At 47.1% G+C, this 18,770-nt stretch overlaps 1 protein-coding gene across 23 annotated transcripts in view; it reads left to right on the forward strand.

Annotated features, from left to right (window-relative positions):
* Mark3 (microtubule affinity regulating kinase 3) overlaps positions 1 to 9,548 on the forward strand; it is an 89,248-nt gene extending 79,700 nt beyond the window's left edge. For 8 of the 23 annotated variants that reach the window (XM_087552177.1, XM_087552179.1, XM_087552182.1 and 5 more), the window contains 3 exons: positions 5,229 to 5,255; positions 6,763 to 6,807; positions 8,605 to 9,548. In XM_087552177.1, coding sequence (XP_087408303.1) covers positions 5,229 to 5,255; positions 6,763 to 6,807; positions 8,605 to 8,950 — 418 coding nt within the window. In that variant the 3' untranslated portion in view covers positions 8,951 to 9,548. 23 annotated transcript variants of the gene reach the window in all.
* Positions 9,549 to 18,770: the final 9,222 nt, after the last annotated feature.

Genomic DNA, 18,770 nt, shown 5'->3' on the forward strand with positions numbered 1-18,770 from the left:
CTTTGGTACTGTAAGACTAGCACTGGCTTAAAATACCAGCCCTTGGGAGCTGTAGGGGGGTCTCTGTAAGAGCGACTCCTAAGTCAGCATGTAGCCAAAGACTGCTCAGGACCACAGCGCTGGGCGACGCTGAGGCTTACTGTCCACCACTACACTAGTTTTAGGTTCACTAAAGACCCCATTGTAGGGGCTATAGAGACGGCTCAGCCGGTAGGCTGCTCTCATAGAGATCCCAGGTTCAGTTCAGTGCCACAGAGAAGCTCTCAGTTAGCCACAACTCCAGTTCCAGGGGTTCTGAGCCCTCTTCTGGCCTCCATAGGCACAGCATGCATGTGATGCCACTTACATGCAGGCAAAAGTTCCATATACAGGAAGGGAGGGAGGGAGGGAGGAAAGATGGCGCTGCAGGAGTGAGGTAAAGAGTGACAGGCAGAAGGCCTGGTGCTGTCCTTTAGCCCCAAGGTCATTGCACACACACCACATGAACACAGATCCCTGCACAGTGGGAGCGCTGCAATGGGGTTGTCGGTTTGGCTCAGTTGTCCCTGACCTTTCCATGGGCCACGTGCTCACTCTCATACTCACACAGGCACACTGTGTGGGTGAGTATCACACACATAGCATTTGTAAAGGCGTCAGCCCCCAGCCCCTCCCTCAGTCACCTAGAAGTGCTTCCTCATTACACGTGGAGATAGATCTTCAGGCACAGGGCAGGTTTACCTGTCCCTCCGATTTCCCAGGCTTGAACAGACGTGCTCTCCCCTGTAGGCTGGGCTGTAGCTCCACACTGGCTACTCTGGAGCTTCCTCCCAACATTGTTCAGATAAAGATACTCTTCTTGTTTTCAAGGAGGATTCAGTATCCGACTCCAGACTCAACGAGGAGAAGGTCGCTTCTGTACCTTGTAGATGTGCTTAGCCTACATTGTCCTCCAGACTAGGGATGAGCGATCTCCAACACTGAATTGAAACTCAGTGGTGTCGAGCCTTGAGTCTGACCCCACAGAGATCACTGGGCACACTTGAGTCCTGCCCAGATGCCCGGCACTCTAAGACAGTTAGCGTTCCTACCTGGTGTGCCCGGACCTTCACGTCCACAGGGATTTCCCTACTGTCCTGGGGTTGACTCAGTCCAGCTGACACAGCACATGTGCCGGAAGACAAAAGCCAAGTGCACAGTCCGGAGTGGTGGCTCACAGCTTAGGAGTGTGTGTTGCTCTCAGAGGACTCAGAGAGTGTCCAACAGTCATCTATAACAGATCTGGTGCCCTCGTTTGGTGGCTGAGGGAACTGCATACAAGAGGGCCATAGCCATACAGTAGGCAAAGAACAAACAAAACAAAATAAAACAAAAACAAAATATTTTTGAAGAGGACAGGTCAGCTAATATTTGAAGGCTATTTTGTGCTAAAGTACATAGGCAGATAGCTAGGCATATGTAGTTTGTTTTGGTTGTTTGGGTTTTTTTTTTGTTGTTGTTGTTGTTGTTGTTCTTGTAGATTTATTTATTTTATGTGTACAAGTGTTTTGCTCAAATGTGTGTCTGTGTACCACTTTCATGCCTAATGCTGGAGGAGGACAGAAGAGGGCGCCAGGTCCCCTGGAACTGGAGTCCTGAACAGTTGTGGGACATCATGTGGATTCTGGGAATCAGCTTGGGTCCTGGGAAAGCGCAAGTCCTCAGGCTCTCAGTTATTTTCTTTTTTTTTGGTTCTTTTTTTTTCGGAGCTGGGGACCGAACCCAGGGCCTTGCGCTTCCTAGGTAAGCGCTCTACCACTGAGCTAAATCCCCAGCCCTATTTTCTATATATACATATATATTTGTATGTTATGTGACATCTGTATCACGTACATTTTATATATGATAGCCCTATAATAGTACACATATTTCTCAATGTACAATGAGTACATACCTATCTGAATATCCTATTCCCTATTTCTCTCTCCACTGTTTTGTTTTTCCTGGTTTTTCAAGACAGGGTTTCTCTGTATAGTCCTGGTTGTCCTAGAATTTGCTCTATAGACCAAGCTGGCCTTGAACTCATTGAGATCCACTTGCCTCTCTCCTCTGCATCATACTTTATAATTTATAGCTGCCTCTAGTCTTCTGTTGAGATTTTAGGCTGGGCAGTGTGGGGTCTTAGCGTTTGATCCCAACACGTGAGAATTGACGGCCAGCCTGGTCTACAGGGCCTGCACGTATGTCAGTGCACCATGCGTGTGTCTGGTGCCTCTATACACATTGGACTTCCCTGAAATCCGAGTCACAGGTAGTTTTCAGCTACCATGTAGGACTGGGGATCGGAGTTGCGTTACATCATCTGCAGGAGGACCTAGTGCTCTTAACCACTGAGCAGTCCGACCAGCCATCCCACCTCCAGTTTGTTTTTTTTGTTTGTTTGTTTGTTTTTTTTTTTTATTTATTTGAGGCAGATTTTCCTCTGTATCCCCAGGCTGGCAGAATCTTCTAACCCTAGAGATGGTTCGGTGTGTAAGAATGCCATGCTGCTCTTGTAGAGGACAGGGGTTTGAGTCCCAATACCCATTTAATGTGAGTTGCAGTCACTCCAGAAGGATCTCGTGCCATCCATGTATGCATAAGTACAGGTGCACACAACACACTTACAGGTAATAAACCAAGCTGCCAGACCCTGCTGGCCGTGTGTTGCTGCAGCCCAGACACAGGCCTCGAATTGGCCCACATCATCCCAAGCACAGTGTCGGTCTTCAGTCTGTTTCCCACTATCTTCCTTCTGCCTTATTTGTATATTAAAAAAAGGTTTGAGGGAAGAAATATTAAAAGTACATAAGTTTTATCTCACAGTAACTTTTGACTTACCTAGAAAATCAGGAACTAAAATGTATTTTCAAAACTTTGTGAGAGTCTGGAGGGTAAAACACTCACTACTCTTTCTGAAAACCCACTCAGTTCCCAGCACCCACATGTCTACTGGTGGTTGTCTACTCCTGCTCCAGCTCTACAGAACCCGTCACCTTCTTGTGACTTCCTTGGGCCCTGTTATACCTTCATACAGGCAAACCTCATACACCTAATACATAAATAAACATTTTTAACAGCCTTGTTGCCTGGCATATAGTTCAGTGGTGTAACTCAGAAGGCCCGTGCTTGATCTCCAGCACAGGGAGAGGAGGATGGAGGCTAAAAATCCTTTTGAAATAATACGTTTATGTGAGGTCTAATTAAAAGTATTTTACATGCACAGTCCTGTGTGCACCAACCATGTTTCGTCTGTATGATGTGGAGAGCAGTTGTCTACAGCATAGACTACAATGGGATACCTTCATCCCGTCTAAGCCAATGTGTCCAGCCTAGGCTACATGCACTCAGAATAGCTGTGGATAGAACCCAGCACAGTAACAGATGCCCAGGTCAAGAGTTTGAACTCCCCTAAAAGTAGTACAAAGTTAAACCCGAAAGGAAAAATTAGAAAGGAAAAAAAAATCAAAAACTTTGTTAGCACCATCATTTGTTGAATATATGTGTGTGTCCGTGACGATTGTAACACTGGGCTTTTCCTGCCAGACTCTGTTCAGCACAGCTGTGTCTCTCTTTAAATTTGTTGTTGTGTTTTGGGTGGTTTGAGACACGGTTTCATGTACCTCACGCTGGCTTCAAACTCACTGTGTTACCAAGGATGACCACGTACTTTTCATCCTCTTACCTTCAGACAGATATGTCCAGGGGCTGGGGAGATGGCTCAGTGGTTAAGAGCACTGACTGTTCTTCCAGAGGTCCTGAGTTCAAATCCCAGCAACCACACGGTGGCTCACAACCATCTGTAATGGGATCTAATGCCCTCTTCCAGCTGTGTCTGAAGACAGCGACAGTGTACTTATATATAATAAATAACTAAATCTTTAAAAAAAAAAAAAAAAAAGACAGACATGCCTAGTCATGCACCATTTCATGAAATACTGTAGATGAACCCCAGAGGTTTTTTTTGGTTGGTTGGTTGGTTGGTTGGTTGGTTGGTTGGTTGGTTGGTTGGTTTTTTTGTTTGTTTGTTTTTTTGTTTTTTTGGAGCTGAGGACCGAACCCAAGGCCTTGCGCTTGCTTGGCTGAATCCCCTGAGCTAAATCCCCAACCTCCACCCCAGAGTTTTCATGCATGTTACACAAATACTACCAAGCAGAATTACCAGCCTTACCCCCTTTTTAAAATCCATGACCTTGCTATGTAGCACTGGCTCTGGAACTTGGTATTCATAGACCTGACTGGCCTCAAATTCACAGCACTTGATGCTTCTACCACAGCTAGATTGAGGACCATATCAACACATGACGATCCTCTTCTTGGCTAGGTGACTTGTAATTTGAGCTTTTGTGTTTTTGCAACAGAAGGCAAGAGTTCTGCTTATACAGTGATCTGTAGGAATGTGAGAATAGTCGCATTGCATGTGCACCACAGAGTACCGTTAGATGACATTGAATTTGCAGGCGTGGTGACAGTCTGTAACTTCGGCACTCAGGTGGGAGCAGGTTGCAGACACAAGGCCAGCCTCTGAGTCAATAACAGTGGAGTGAGTGGTGGTCATGAGAACTTTTCCTTTGGTTGGTTGGGTTTGTGGGGGTCTGGGTTTTGGTTTTGTTTGTTTGCTTTTGTTTTCCAAGACAGGGTTCCTCTGTAGAGCCTAGCTGCCCTGGAACTCACTCTGTGGACCTGGCCAGCCTCAAATTCAGAGATCCTCCTGCCTCCTCTACCTCCCAAGTGCGTGTGCCACCATACACCAATGTTCATGATCGTTTTCAAACACTGAATTTTATTTTAAAAGATTTTGTAATGAATTTAGTTACTATAACTAAACAAGTGTTTATGTTTCAAATTAAAAACCACACTCAAGTGATTACAGTAGGGCTGGAGAGATGGCTCAGCGGTTAAGAGCACTGACTACTCTTCCAGAGGTCCTGAGTTCAATTCCCAGCAACCACATGGTGGCTCACAACCATCTGTAATGAGATCTGATGCCCTCTTCTGGTGTGTCTGAAGACAGCTACAGTGTACATATATATAATAAATCTTAAAAAAAAAAGTGATTACAATAATTTTACTTTCTCAACAAATGTTGCTTTTATTGGTATTGGCCAGAAGAGGAGCCCTGGTGTTTGTTTTTGTTTGGTTTTTCTATTCTTACTATAATTAATTAGGTTTTCTGTTTAATTTGTACAAGTCTTTTCTGTTAATTTTTTTTTTGGCTTAATTTCTTTTAGAAACATGTCATTCAGGTTTATCAAAAGGTAGGATTTATATATATATATATACACTTACTCCTCAAGCCTCACCCCACCCTCCCCAAATGGCTCCTGCAATTAACATCAGGTTTGGCTTTTGGTCCTATTTTTGTGTTATTTTTGTTCTTTGCTTTAAAACTAAACTTTCTGCTAAGAACTAAATCCTCATTTCCTTGAAAGGAAACTGGAAAGAGATAGATTAACTCTTGGGCATTTTAAAGGCACCGCAGCACCCACTCAGCAAAGGCCTGTGCATGACGCCCTGTGCACTCTTCTTCAGTAGAATGATTTAGCATCCAGATAATTATGTCTTGGTACTAATAGCACTTAGCATGCTCCTGTTTAAAGATGATATGCTCAGTAATCAGTGTACAATTAATGATTTAGCCGCAAACATGCAGAAGGTAAGTGATAATTGTGTTAGACATTGCCATTATTTTCTGAGGATTGAGTTGGCAAAGGCCATGTCTGATGTTAAAGATGGACATCAAACCCTCAGTCTCATTTCATATAGAAACTCAGGGCCGGTCACTTCACAGCAGAAATGTCTAGCATTTTTGGAGAGGTGAAGAGCAAACTATTCTTAGCCACTTCTCATTGAAGGAAGCACGTGCCATTGTTTCACTAGAGCATGATAGTAAGTAGGTTCCAGTTGGGTTCATATCTTTGGTTTTGACAATAAGAGACCAGAAATATTGATGTTCTTGGAATGTGCACACATAAAGCAGAAGCTCTGATATTAAGGTTACTGCCTAGCCAGTGTGACGGCTCACACCCTTAATCCTGTCACCTGGGAGGCAGAGACCACCTAGGCTATATATGGAGCTCTATGGAGTTCTAGACTAGAAAGGCTGCATAAAAGAGACCTGTCTCAAGAGAATGGGAGGAAGGAAGATGAGAGAGAGAGAGTTAGTTACAGTTCCTGTCTGCCTGCCACTCTCAAGAAGACCAGGCTGCATTCTTCTGTTTATGAAGCATGGTGTCATTGAACTGCAGAGGGCCTTTGTTCCAAGGGCCACTCCAGGGTGATTTTCAGGGAATCTTCCCAAATAGCTAACTTTCATTTCACAGATTTGTTATATTTGAATGTGGAAGTCTGCTGATAACTGACTTCTTTCTAAATGAAAGCTGCGCTGTGCAGAGCACTAACATAGAATAGCTCTAGTCCAAAACCATGAGTGCAGCACTGGAACCCAGTTTTCCTGAATGTGCAGCCTCTGCACAGCTCTGTCCTCACAGAGGACATCATCAGCTGAGTCAGACGGAGGAAGAGGAGGAGCAGGAGGAGGAGGGGGGGGGAGGAGGAGGAGGAAGAGGAAGAGCAGGAGGAGGAGGAGCAGGAGGAGGAGGAGGGGGAGGGGGAGGAGGAGGAAGAGGAGGAGTTGTTAGCGGTAACCCAAAAAGGCCTGGGCTTATTCACTGTGTAATGTTTTTCTTGATATGCAATGTACCCGTTTGTAAGATTTCTTTTCTCTCTCCCACTTTCCTTTGCTTCTCCGTTCTGTCCATTGAGACTTCCAACTGAATATGAGAGGAACGGGAGATATGAGGGCTCAAGGTGAGGGATGACTTTACTTCAAATATTTTCTAAGTACTGTCCTACCTCATTGTTGTGACAGGCATGACCAATGCTGCTTTCTGCTTATTCAAGAATAGTGGGCCTGATACTGTCGAGGCTCTGGTTCTAGAATGTTGTTGAGGCTGCTGACTCTGCTTGCTGGACCTAGGAGACTGCTTTTTGCCCCAGCAGCCATAAGAGGGCAGCAGTGTGCCAAGGCAGCCTTCCTAAGCAGCCTCAGCCCCAGTTTAGATTTGTCTCTTGATAACTTGAGTCCACTCAGGAGGGCTGAGTTGGCGTTTCTTTTTAAATGATGATTATAGCAGTAATGTGTTTGCCTTTTGGTTTCTTGTTGTGTGAATACGGAATCACAGATCAGCTCCGGATTCTGTGTCTGTAGTGGTAGGCGGCCTCCTGCTGTTCTTTCCAGTACAGGCTGCTGTGGTGATACCTTTCCCAGTGAAAGTCTTCCTTGATGCCTCCTGCTTGACTACTGTCTCTGAGGCACTGAGCACTGTGTAGGCTTCCCTTTAAGGTGGAGGTGAGGAGGTATTCTCCTCCCAGGCCTGTCCCAGCACAGAAGCAGACGCTGCCTTTCCAAATATGTATTGCCCCATCCACCACAGGAAGGTGGTGATGGCACCTTCCTGCCTCCTGGTATAGAGCAAGACAAGGCTTGCAGTGCAGGTGCTCTGTAAAGGCCAGCGCTTTTCAGCACGTCACTTTGATCTAGTCGGATGGGTCTTAAGTGCATTCTGTACTTTCCTACCTCTGCATTTGGTGGCAGTATCTCTGTTCAGAACAAAAACTCATGAGTCATGGTGCATACACCTAGAATTTGTACACTTGGGAAGCAGAGCAGGAGGCCCAGTGGGTCAGGGCAAGCGTGAGCTCCATGAGATGCTTGTCAAAGAAAGAAAACAACAACCCTGAAACTGTTTGTAGTTAAGGTGGATTTTATTATTTTGTGTTGCTTTCTACCTCCTCACGTAAGGTTTCCTGATCCCAAAAATGCTTGTCTCTGTAGCCTGTGGAGTATCTAACGTAGCAATTTAGCTATGCTTTGAGCCTCTCACCTTGTGCAGACCACTCATTTCAGTTCTCCACAGACGGGTGAGCTGTAGCAGTTCATTTCCCTCTGTCTCATTAAAATGACATCATCTAAGTTGTGGGTCTTTGTAGTGCTTGGTTTTGCCCATCTTGAGATGGGCTTCACTATTGTTCAGATCACCTCAAGCTCATGGCTTCTTTCTCGCTTCTGAGCAGCTGATAGCACAGGAACATGGCCTGGGTGTTTTCAAGAATGAAATTAGAATTGTAACAAAGGAGAGAAACAGTAAAAAGGTAGATGGTGATGAGGGAGAATGGATGGCTTTCCTGTGCACTCTGATTCTGACTGAGGGACAGCAACACTAAGCTGGGAACACCGAGTCAACCTCTGAGCACTGGTGTCTGTGGCGCTCATGGCAAGCACAGCTATTAGTAATAGAGAAGCTGTGTGTGATAGAGCAGGAGGTTGCTGGTCTGCACCCGCCCAAGTACAGGAGTGGACTCTGTTTTGCCTGATTTCACAGATTCTCAGGACAGATGGCTCCTGGACGTTTTCCAGCCAGGTAGAATTTTGCGTGCATTCTCTATGTTCAGGGTTGGAGATACAGGTGTGTGTGTGCCTCTGGTAAATGTGCATGGGATCAGTTGTGTGAGCTGAAGAAGTTGATGAGTAGCTAAAGTTTAAGAAAAAAAAAAAAAGGTTCTTTTTCTAGTGCAATTAAAAATCACCCTGCCTGTGCATTTCAGTCGCAATGTATCTTCGGAACAAAAGGATGAGAACAGAGAGGCCAAACCTCGGTCCCTGCGCTTCACCTGGAGCATGAAAACCACTAGTTCCATGGATCCCAGTGACATGATGCGGGAGATCCGCAAAGTGCTGGACGCCAATACCTGCGACTATGAGCAGAGGGAGCGCTTCCTGCTCTTCTGTGTCCATGGCGACGGGCACGCTGAGAGCCTGGTGCAGTGGGAGATGGAAGTCTGTAAGCTGCCAAGACTGTCTCTGAATGGGGTCCGGTTTAAGCGGATATCAGGGACATCCATCGCTTTCAAAAACATTGCTTCCAAAATTGCCAACGAGCTAAAGCTGTAACCCAGTAATTATGGTGTAAATTAAGTAGCAAGCAAAGGTGTTTCCAGAGCACTGATGGAAATGTGTAGAGTAATATTTAGGCAATAACGTGCATCTTCTAAATCATGACATTAAAGTCTGAGGACGAGAGCGGGCCTGGGAGCGAAGGCTGGCCTTCCCTGCGAATGCACTACATTAAAGTCTGTGACCCCGTGCCTCTGTCTTGTTTCCATTGCCCTGGGGGTCAGAGTGTGACACCGTCTGCACCACGAGACCCTGTGTGTGCTGTGAGTGGATGGCTGTGTGGGAGCCGTCTCCTCGCACTGGCAGCCAGCATTACTAGTACCTCTGCGGGAGATCATTTGGTGCTAAAACATTACAATTGCCAAGAAGGAAAATACTGAATTACTGCTAAGAATTAACCTTAAGACTAGTTGATAATTAATACAGGTTTACAGTTCATGCCTGTGGTTTTGTGTTTGTTTCGTGATTTTTTTTTTGCTTTTTTTTTTTTTTTTTTAGTGCAAAAGGTTTAAATTTATAGTTGTGAACATTGCTTGTGTGTGTTTTTCTAAGTAGATTCACAAGATAATTAAAAATTCACTTTTTCTCAGTAAAACCTTGCACTGTCTCCTAATGCTCTACTGAAGCCTTAGCTCAGGCAGTCCTGCAGCTCACTGCTGCTCCTCCCACTGGGCACAGACGTCCCCCACACCCCAGCTTCGGGTTTGAAGCACCCTTTCTCCCAGCCCTCCTGGTCCCTGGGAGGGGGTGGTGCAAAGCCTCGAGCAAACGCCGGGCCCTGGCCTCACTGAGTTGGGTTTTTTTCTGTGTGGTACCTGATAGTCCTCACCCTCCCTGTGATTCACACATAAATCACACCTACAGCTTCTCCCCAACACCTACATGGGTAGATATAGGGGTGGGGAAGTGAACTTGACACAAAGAAGTTGTCACCTTGATTGAGAGTGCTGTTTTAGGTGGTTGTGGCCTGGGGCATGCAATCTGGACTAGTGCTTAAGTCACGGCTGTTTGTTGTCCTGTCTGCTGTGGTCAAGACAACGCAGATGAGGGCCTCGGAACTCAGATTGCAGCAGTCAGTCAACAGCAAGAGTCAAAACTTAGTGCTAGAAAGATTGCTGCGTGGTTAGGAGCATGTACCGCATCTGCCAACGGCTGGTTTTGATTTTCAGCATCCACATATGGTGGTTCACAATCACCTTCAACTCTAGGTCCAGAGGATCCAGCACTTCTGACTTTCATGGGCACTTGTATCACATGCACTTTATAACACACACGCACACCACATTTACATGTATTTAAAAGAAGTGAGGGTCCTAGGATAATTAGGGCTACACAGAAGCACCCTCTCTTGAAAAACTTTTAACAAAAGAAAACAAGTGAGGGCTTGGAGTGGGATGCAGTGGGAAATGGTGTGACGTCCACTGCAGAGCATGGGAGTCCAGAGCATGGGGTCTCCAGGACCGAAGAGAGGAAGGGAAATGGTGAGGACGGCTCACTGGGCCTCATGTCCAAAAAGAGAGAGCTAGAAAAGCCAGGGAAGCCAGCAGGGCACCTGCTGCAGGCACTCAGTGAGGTAGCCGCATGGGCCCTTTGATTGGTCTGGGGTGAGTGAGGGAGAAAGGGTACAGTGCCTGGTGTGAGCAGCAGGCAGCAACAGGAGCTCGGTGGGAAGGAAGAACAGGAGAACGGGTTTGGAAGAAAGCACATGGCCAACAAGGACGAGAGATGCTCCAGGACCTTCAGCGGGTGGATAAAGGCAAAAACGGGAGAGCTGGAATCCAGTCCTGACACCCTGTTGACAATCGGCCAGGCAGACAGCCATACAGTAGAAGGAAGGCCCAGCGCCATCAACTCTGAGTGCACGGGAGCTGCTTGCCCCCATGACCCTGAAATCTTACTCTGAGTCCCTGGATTCCAGGCCTCTAGAGGGATGTGCTGCTGCAGCTGTGCCCTGCTAAGCAGAGACTCTCCAGCCTCTCTTCCATCCCTCAGAACTTTAAAGGATCCTTCAGAGGGTCACAGAAGAATGGGTACTGCTCAGGTACACGTGGACTTCTCTTGAGATCCGCATGGAGGCTATGCGCATGTGTGCTGTAGGTCACTGTGTCTTCACTAGACAGCCATATATGACTCCACTTATCAAAGCAGAGCCACCAAGCTGTTCTTTAGGAATTATGACCAGCCGTTAGTCCATGAATCCTGCTCTCTGCTGGTTATGGTGCCATGCCTTTCATCCAAGCACTTGGAGAAACCACAGTAAGCTCATCTCTAGCGAGGTCTTGAACAGCCAGGGCTACTTAGGCCCTGTCAAAGAATCCTGCCCTAGAAATCCAGTCAGGGAGTGGCCCAGAGAACTAATGCAGAGGTCTGTCAAACCGCAGGACTCATGCTGGGTGTGGTGGTGCATGGCTTTAACCTCAGCACTTGGGAGGCAGAGGTGGGTAGATGCCTGTGAGCTGAGGCCAGCCTGTGTACAGAACAAGTTCCAAGCCAGCCAGAACCAAAGAAAAGAAGTGGCTCTTGTCACTGGCTTCTTCGTCTCTACTCTCTCCGCAGTGGGTGCTAGAAGTCTGCCACGTGCCCTGACCAGTGTCCTGATCACACTCTGTGTGAATGCAAACACTCTCGGGGGCTCTGTTCTGTTTGCCATCTGGCTGCATTTAAATGTTATGGGTTAAGTGAGTAACTGCCTCTAAGAGGTACAGACAGCCACTGAATTCCTGAACCGGTTGTAGTTAGAAGGTTTACTAATTTGTTGTTTTGGAGAAAGGGTTTCTGTGTGTAGCCCTGGCTGTCCTGGAACTTGTACACCAGGTTAGCCTTGAACTCAAGAGGTCCACCTGCCTCTGCCTCCCGAGTGCTGGGATTGAGCATGTGTAATACTATGCCTGGCTAGAAGACTTGCTAATTGATGGTTTCAGTGGCAACATTTTAGGTCAGGAGAATCCCCATCACAAATGGGGCCTGTGTCCTTTCTTTAGAATCCAAAATAAAGCATTAATATTGAAAACTGTTTCAGACTGAGACATTTTATTCCTGTCTCCTTCTTGGAAGCATCACAAGTTAGTGAAGGAACCTGGTGGGCAGCGTGGTCCTGACGACAGCGCTAACACTGCAAACTTTCTTACCAGAGAAATGCTGGCCTACCGTACAAGTCAGCCTGAGGCCAACGAGAAGGCTGCCACTTTGATTCTTAGCTCACTATGGTGGAGTGCAAGTGCTTTGCAGGGAAAACAAAACCCAGTTCCAGCAAAGGCACCAAGTGTTGTCCCTCAGGTTGGTGTAACAGAGGATCCTGAGTGGGAAGGCCCAGGGGAGAGAGCGTCATTCTGAAGCAGGGCCACTTCAAAATGAGGCCAGGTTGGTGCACATTTATGATCTCCACCCTCAGCAGGGCAGAAAGACTGACGTCAAAAGAAACTCTGGGGGTTGGGGATTTAGCTCAGTGGTAGAGCGCTTGCCTAGCGAGCACAAGGCCCTGGGTTCGGTCCCCACCTCCGAAAAAAAGAAAAGAAAAAAAAAAAAGGAGAAAAAAAAGAAAAGAAACTCTGTCAGTACAACCAGGTCAGGAATCGTACAGCTGACAGTACTGCTCTTAGACAGTTGACCTCAGCGAGACCTGGTCTAGGCTATGGCAGGTTAGACAGAGTAGCCTTATAGTCTGACAGTCTAGCGCACAGACTCCTTGGTTTTCCTTTTTCAGAGAGTACCCTTTGCTGACCTTCAACTGCCATTAGAGTGTACCACCGCGTCTGGGAAAACTGTACTTTTTAAAGTTAGAGAAGATGGGGGAGAGGGAGTGTGCGTTTCTGAGGTTTGAGCTAAAGGCCTTAAACATGCTAGTACCACGGAGCAATAGGCTGAGTCCAGAGTCCACTCTGAACACTGTTGGGTCTAACCTCCTCCAAAGGTCAGAATGGCACCAGCTGACATGGTAGATAGCGCACACCTCTAATCCCAACACTTGTGAGACAGAGGCAGGCGGATCTGAGCTGGAGGCCAGCCTGGTAAGCAGTGCCAGGCCAGCCAGGGTTCTACAGTGAGACTCTGTCTCAACAAAACAAAGAAATTAAGAACCACAGCAGCAACGCCTGGCTTGGGCTGCTGGACAGACAGGTAGCCTGCGCATCACAGCCACTCTGAGAGCCCTGACAGGATGTGCCAGGGCATGCCTATAGCAGAGCACATCCAAGGCCTGGTTGTGTGTGGCTTCCATCTCCAGAAGCACGAGGATGAGGGACCACCCCTATTCTGGCTTAGCCCACTTGTGGTTCACATGACTCTCGGGAGAGCACAGTGCCAGCGAGCACAGACTTATTTAGGAAAGTAGATCCCATCACTCAGAGGGGAACAGTGGAAGAGAATCTACAACGGATCCTCTTGAGAGGGGTCAGGGGAGATCTCGGCAGTGTGCCCAGCACAAATGTATAGGCCAGTGGGAGGCTGTCAGTGCTCCGCAGACAGCAGACAGCACAATGACAGTCCACAGTTGACTGTGGGCTTTGTTTACAAACCTACCCAGCCTGGGCCATCTGCCTCCCCACCCTACAATAGAAGTCCTGTAGAAAAGTTTCCTCTCCTTTTCCTGCATCCCAGGGACCTAGAATAGTGCCAGCCTGAAGTGTGGGTGTGGAATGGGTGTATGCAAACGTGCAAACCCTTGGGATCCAGAAAACCAATAAAACAACCCAAGCAGGCAGAAGATTCCTACAAATCAAGGTCCTTATTTGAATTAGGCAGCAAACCCTGACCAGTCAGGGACAGCAGCACAGACCTGGGGACCTCGCGCATCTCTGAATGTTCATCTTAGTATTTACGTAGATGACAAAATCTATTGTGTTCAGGCAACTACTGATCCACTGGGGCCACAGCACAGACTCAGGGGCTGAACCCCAGCCCAGAGGCAGAATGGTACAGTTTTTAAGCCTGACATCCATAAATGTCTATGCCAGGTTATCCCACCAATCAGCATCTAGGAACATGCCTTTGTGGTACACTTTTCCTGTTCCCAATGGTTAGATTATTTGGGCTGGAGAGATGGCTCAACAGTTAGCACTGACTGCTCTTCCAGAGGTCCTGAGTTCAAATCCCAGCAACCACATGGTGGCTCACAACCATCTGTAATGAGATCCGATGCCCTCTTCTGGGGTGTCTGAAGACAGCGACAGTGTACTCATATGCGTAAAATAAATTAAAAAATTCTTTTTTAAAAAAGATCATTCAACTGTGGGGCAACCTTCTGAGAGCATTCACATCACAACTGGCCAACGAATGTCAGCCGGGGAGGTGTTAGGGACATAACCTTTACTTGTTCTCTACTCAAAATGGAAGTTGTATTCAAAATGGCTTCAATTTGGTTCCTTCTTACAATAACCAAGTTTTAGATGTCTGGAAAGGGCAGGGCATCCTTAATGCCTGAGACCTGTGTCCTTGCCCCCCACCCAACTTCCACCCTCCCCTGTGACTACACCTCTCCAGACAGGCAGCTGCCTTGGGCGGGTTAACCCATCTAATCTTTTGATTTCCAGAGCCCTTCCTGTAGTGGGTGGAGACCCCAAGATTAGGCTGGGAGTAGATCCAGGGTATTAGATGGACTAAACTTTGCCTTCCACTAACCTGCGTATACTTTTGGCAACTTGGTTTTTACAGTTTGCCTTTTATTGTGAGACAGTTTTATTATATTTGCTTCAAACCCAAAGAGATCTTCCTGCCTCTGCCTCCTGGGTGCTTGAAAGCATGCACCACCACCACCACCACCACCACCACCACCACCACCACCACCACCACCACCACCACCACCACCACACCTATCTTGATTTTAAGAATATCTCAAGCAGGGCTGGAGAGATGGCTCAGTGGTTAAGAGCACTGACTGCTCTTCCGAAGGTCCTGAGTTCAAATCCCAGCAACCACATGGTGGCTCACAACCATCTGTAATGAGATCTGATGCCCTCTCCTGGTGTGTCTGAAGACAGCTACAATACATATAATAAATAAATAAATAAACAAAAAAAATGAAGATGTATTAAAAAAAAAAAGAATATCTCAAGCAACATCTGTGCCACCCTTGCCCACGTGGGTATACCTTGCCAAGCTGCCCATTACCGTGGCTCACAAGGGTCACAGCTGGGTAAGAGTAGTCTACTTTCCTACCTTGTTTTATTTGGGGTTGGGGTTGTGTCCTAGTTACCTGGGTGACTCTTACACATTACCAGGTACAGCTGCAGCCCGAGGTACAACCTTGGCTATCTCTGGAACACAGCTTCTTTGTGCTCTCTCAGAAAACACTTCCCAGGAGATTTCACCTCAGTGATGCTGGTCTCTTCTTAATCACAGCTAACTTCTTAGGTCCAGCTGACCAGCATCAATTGTCCCAGGAGTCTGCTCTTTTCTGGACTCTAAAGCCAGAGCCCCATGGCCGAAGCTGCCGAGTTCTACTGACTGCAGGAGCTGGAACATGGCCCCCTTGTTCTATTACATTATCAGTAGCTTTCTGTTTTCCAACTTCTTCACTGCCTAAACTTGGCTATCCTGGATCTTGCTTTGTAAATTGATCTTTAACTCAGAGATCTGCATGCCTGTTTCCTAAACACTGGGATTAAAGGTGTGAGTCACCAAGCCTGGATTTAAGTTTTTCTTCCCCTAGAACTTGTTCTGTTCTAGGCTGGCCTTAACTCAGAGATCTGCTTGGCTTTATCTCCTGGGATTAAAGGATCTAAACTTAGCTGGGTAGGCTCTTGCCCCAAGGTTACCACTCTCTTAATTCAGTTTAATATCCTTGAACACAGGATTCAGCCCCATTTCACTTCCTGGTGCCCCTTTACTACTGGGACCATATATTTTATATTTTTCCTTTCCAAGCTTGCCATGCTTGTTCAAAATGCTCTTCATGAGACTTAACCAGAGAAGAAGTCTCTGATGTGCATATCTGAGACTTCCTTTGTCAATGCAATTAATCTGAGTCTCTTCACCTTAGCCTCAGGCAGACCCTTCAAGGGCAAAAAGCAGCCATGGTCTTCACCAAAATATCAAAAAAACAGCTTCTAGGCCACATACTGAGATTCTCCACTGAAACCTCTTGGGCCAGGTCTGCATAATTCAAGTCACTCTCAGTAACAAAGTCTTCCATATTCCTACTAGGATAGCCCATTAAGCCCCACTTAAAACATTCCAAGTTCGACATCTTCCCAAATCCACATTCTTCCAAAGAAAAGCACGGTCAGGCCTATCACATCGATCTCCCAGTCCCTTGTACCACCTCCTGTCTTAGGGTCTCCTTACTATGAAGAGACACCATCACCAAGGGAACTCTTACAAAGGACAACATTGAGTTGGGGCTGGCTCACAAGTTCAGAGGTTCATCAAGGTGATAGCATTTTGGGTTTTTGTTTTCGTTTTTTGGTGGTTTTTCTTGGTTACTGTTGTTACTTTGTTTTGTTGAGAGCCGGCCAAACGGTCCACATCTGCTTTTGTTTTGTTTTGTTTTGTTCTTGGCACTGATTTTGGTTGGCTGTGAGTCTTCTTCTGTCAGCTGTGGCAAAGCCGGCTGCAAACCTGTTTTTCTGTGACCCTAGGTACTCCTCTTGTGATTCCTGGTTTTTGATCAAGTGGGGGCCACTGGGAATCTCACCAGAAGGAAGGACCAGAATACCTGGAAAGGTTCCTTAGCTGTTCCGATCTTGCTGTTCCTTCAGAGAACCTGAATCCCTAAGCACCCACATCGCACAGCCTCAACTGTACCTACATCCAAGTGGTCCCATACCCTCCTCGGCATCCACAAGCCCCTGCCTGCAGGGCACACAAACACACACAAAAATATTTTTAAAAAAGAATAAACCAGGTGGTGAGAGCACACGCCTTTAATCTCAGCACCTGGAAAGCAGAGGCAGGTGGATCTCTGAGTTTTGAGGTCAGACTGGTCTACAAATCGAGTTCAGGGTAGCCAGGGCTACAAAGAGAAACTGTCTCAGAAACGATAAGAAAGAATAAATAAATAAATTAGGGAGGAACAAGTGCTGTTGTGGTTCTTTCCCTGCCTCTGGCCTCAGGCAGACCCCTGCTCTCACCACATCCGCCTCTCATCACCACATCCGCCTCTCTCGACCGTCTGGAGCTAAGCTGGGACTCAGGGAGCTAAACAACTGCTTTTTTCTAGGAGACATCTACTTCCTGAACTGTCCCAGAGACTTCTGTCTTGGGAACCTTTAAGTAATCGGGAGTCAAGTATTGAAGATTAAATTAAAATCAGAAATGGAGGGGCTGGGGATTTAGCTCAGCGGTAGAGCGCTTGCCTAGGAAGCGCAAGGCCCTGGGTTCGGTCCCCAGCTCCGAAAAAAAGAACAAAAAAAAAAAAATCAGAAATGGAGGGCTAGAGAGATGACTCCGTGGTTAAGAGCACTGACTGCTTTCCCCGAGGTCCTAAGTTCAATTTCCAACAACCACATGGTGGCTCACAACCATCTGTAATGGGATCCGATGCCCTCTTCTGGTGTGTCTGAGGAGAGTGACAGTGTAGTCACATACATTAAATAGATTTTTTAAAAAATCAGAAGTGAAAAAAAAAATGGAGACTTCACCTCCCTTGGTTAACTGCCCCATATCCTTTGCCAGTCAAAGTGTATCACTTAAATGGTAAGTGACTGAAGGAAAGTGCTACCCTGGAGGGCCTCGTGTTGATCCTAAAGGTACAACTATGAACAAGGGGGTAAAACATGGGAGGGAATCATGGGAGGCCGAGGGGTAGCGCCGCAGAGGAGATGCAGATGTGATGAGTCTGCAGGAAGTGGAAGACGGGCGGCACAGAGCCCAGCTGATCTCCCACTCATGTCATGTGGGGCCATGACACCAGCAAGTCCCCAGTAAAGTGTCTAGATGATGCACTTCTCTTAGGGGCTCTGTTCTCAGTACTTCACCAGGGAGTGCCCTAGCTCCTCCGGTAAGATGTGTGCTGCTCCCAGACCAAGACAGGGTAGCTTGCACCAGGTGTCTGGAAGAAAAGCCTGACACGCAGCGTGACTCTGCCATGCCTTCTAGAGCGGGATCTGCGCTGGCTTGCCTCCACACAGGAGCTGCCAGCAGGCGTGGGCTGTGCAGACATTCCGGGAAGTAGCAGATAGTCCTAGGTAGAGGAGCCCCAGATGGCCTCCAACCTCAGGAGGCCCCATTCCAGGCACCCTGAGCATTCTAGGCCTGGACCTGCTGCTCACCACCATCTTTCAGGCCCTCAACCGTTTGGTAAGCCCTTAGGTAACCCACCCTGTAATCCAGAGGTGGCAGTAAGTTACACTTCTCAGTTAATGAACTTAGGCAAACACTAGGACTTGGCACAAAAAAAAAAAAAAAAAAAAAAAAAAAAAAAAAAAAAAAAGCCGTCACGGAATCCTTGACCTGAGGCCAGAGAAGAGAAATGTCTGGCCCCTCCTTTCTGTCTGCAGGACTAAGGACAGGGTGAGGCCTCTGGCTCAAGCAGCAGCACAGGTGGTCATTGTCAAGCCAGAATCAACAGCTGCAGGTCTGTGGGGTGAACTGCTTATGTCTGGACATCTGGTCTACCCAAGCCCCTCCGTACGCACAGGGCTGCTGAGTGCTCAGAAGCAGTGCTTTCAACCCAACAGATTTGTTTAGGTTTTTTCTTTTTGTTTGTCTGGGTTTGTTGTTTGTTTTCTGAGACAGGGTTTTTCTGTAGTCCTGGCCACCCTGGAACTTGCTCTGTAGACCAGGCTGGCCTCAAACTCAGGTCTGCCTGCCTCTGCCTCCCAAATGCAGGGATTAAAGGCGCGTGCCACCACACTGGGATCTACCTGGTTTGGTTTGTCTT

This window comes from Rattus norvegicus, chromosome 6, assembly GCF_021556685.1.
Source record: "Rattus norvegicus strain SHRSP/BbbUtx chromosome 6, alternate assembly SHRSP_T2T, whole genome shotgun sequence".
Lineage (NCBI taxonomy): Eukaryota > Metazoa > Chordata > Mammalia > Rodentia > Muridae > Rattus > Rattus norvegicus.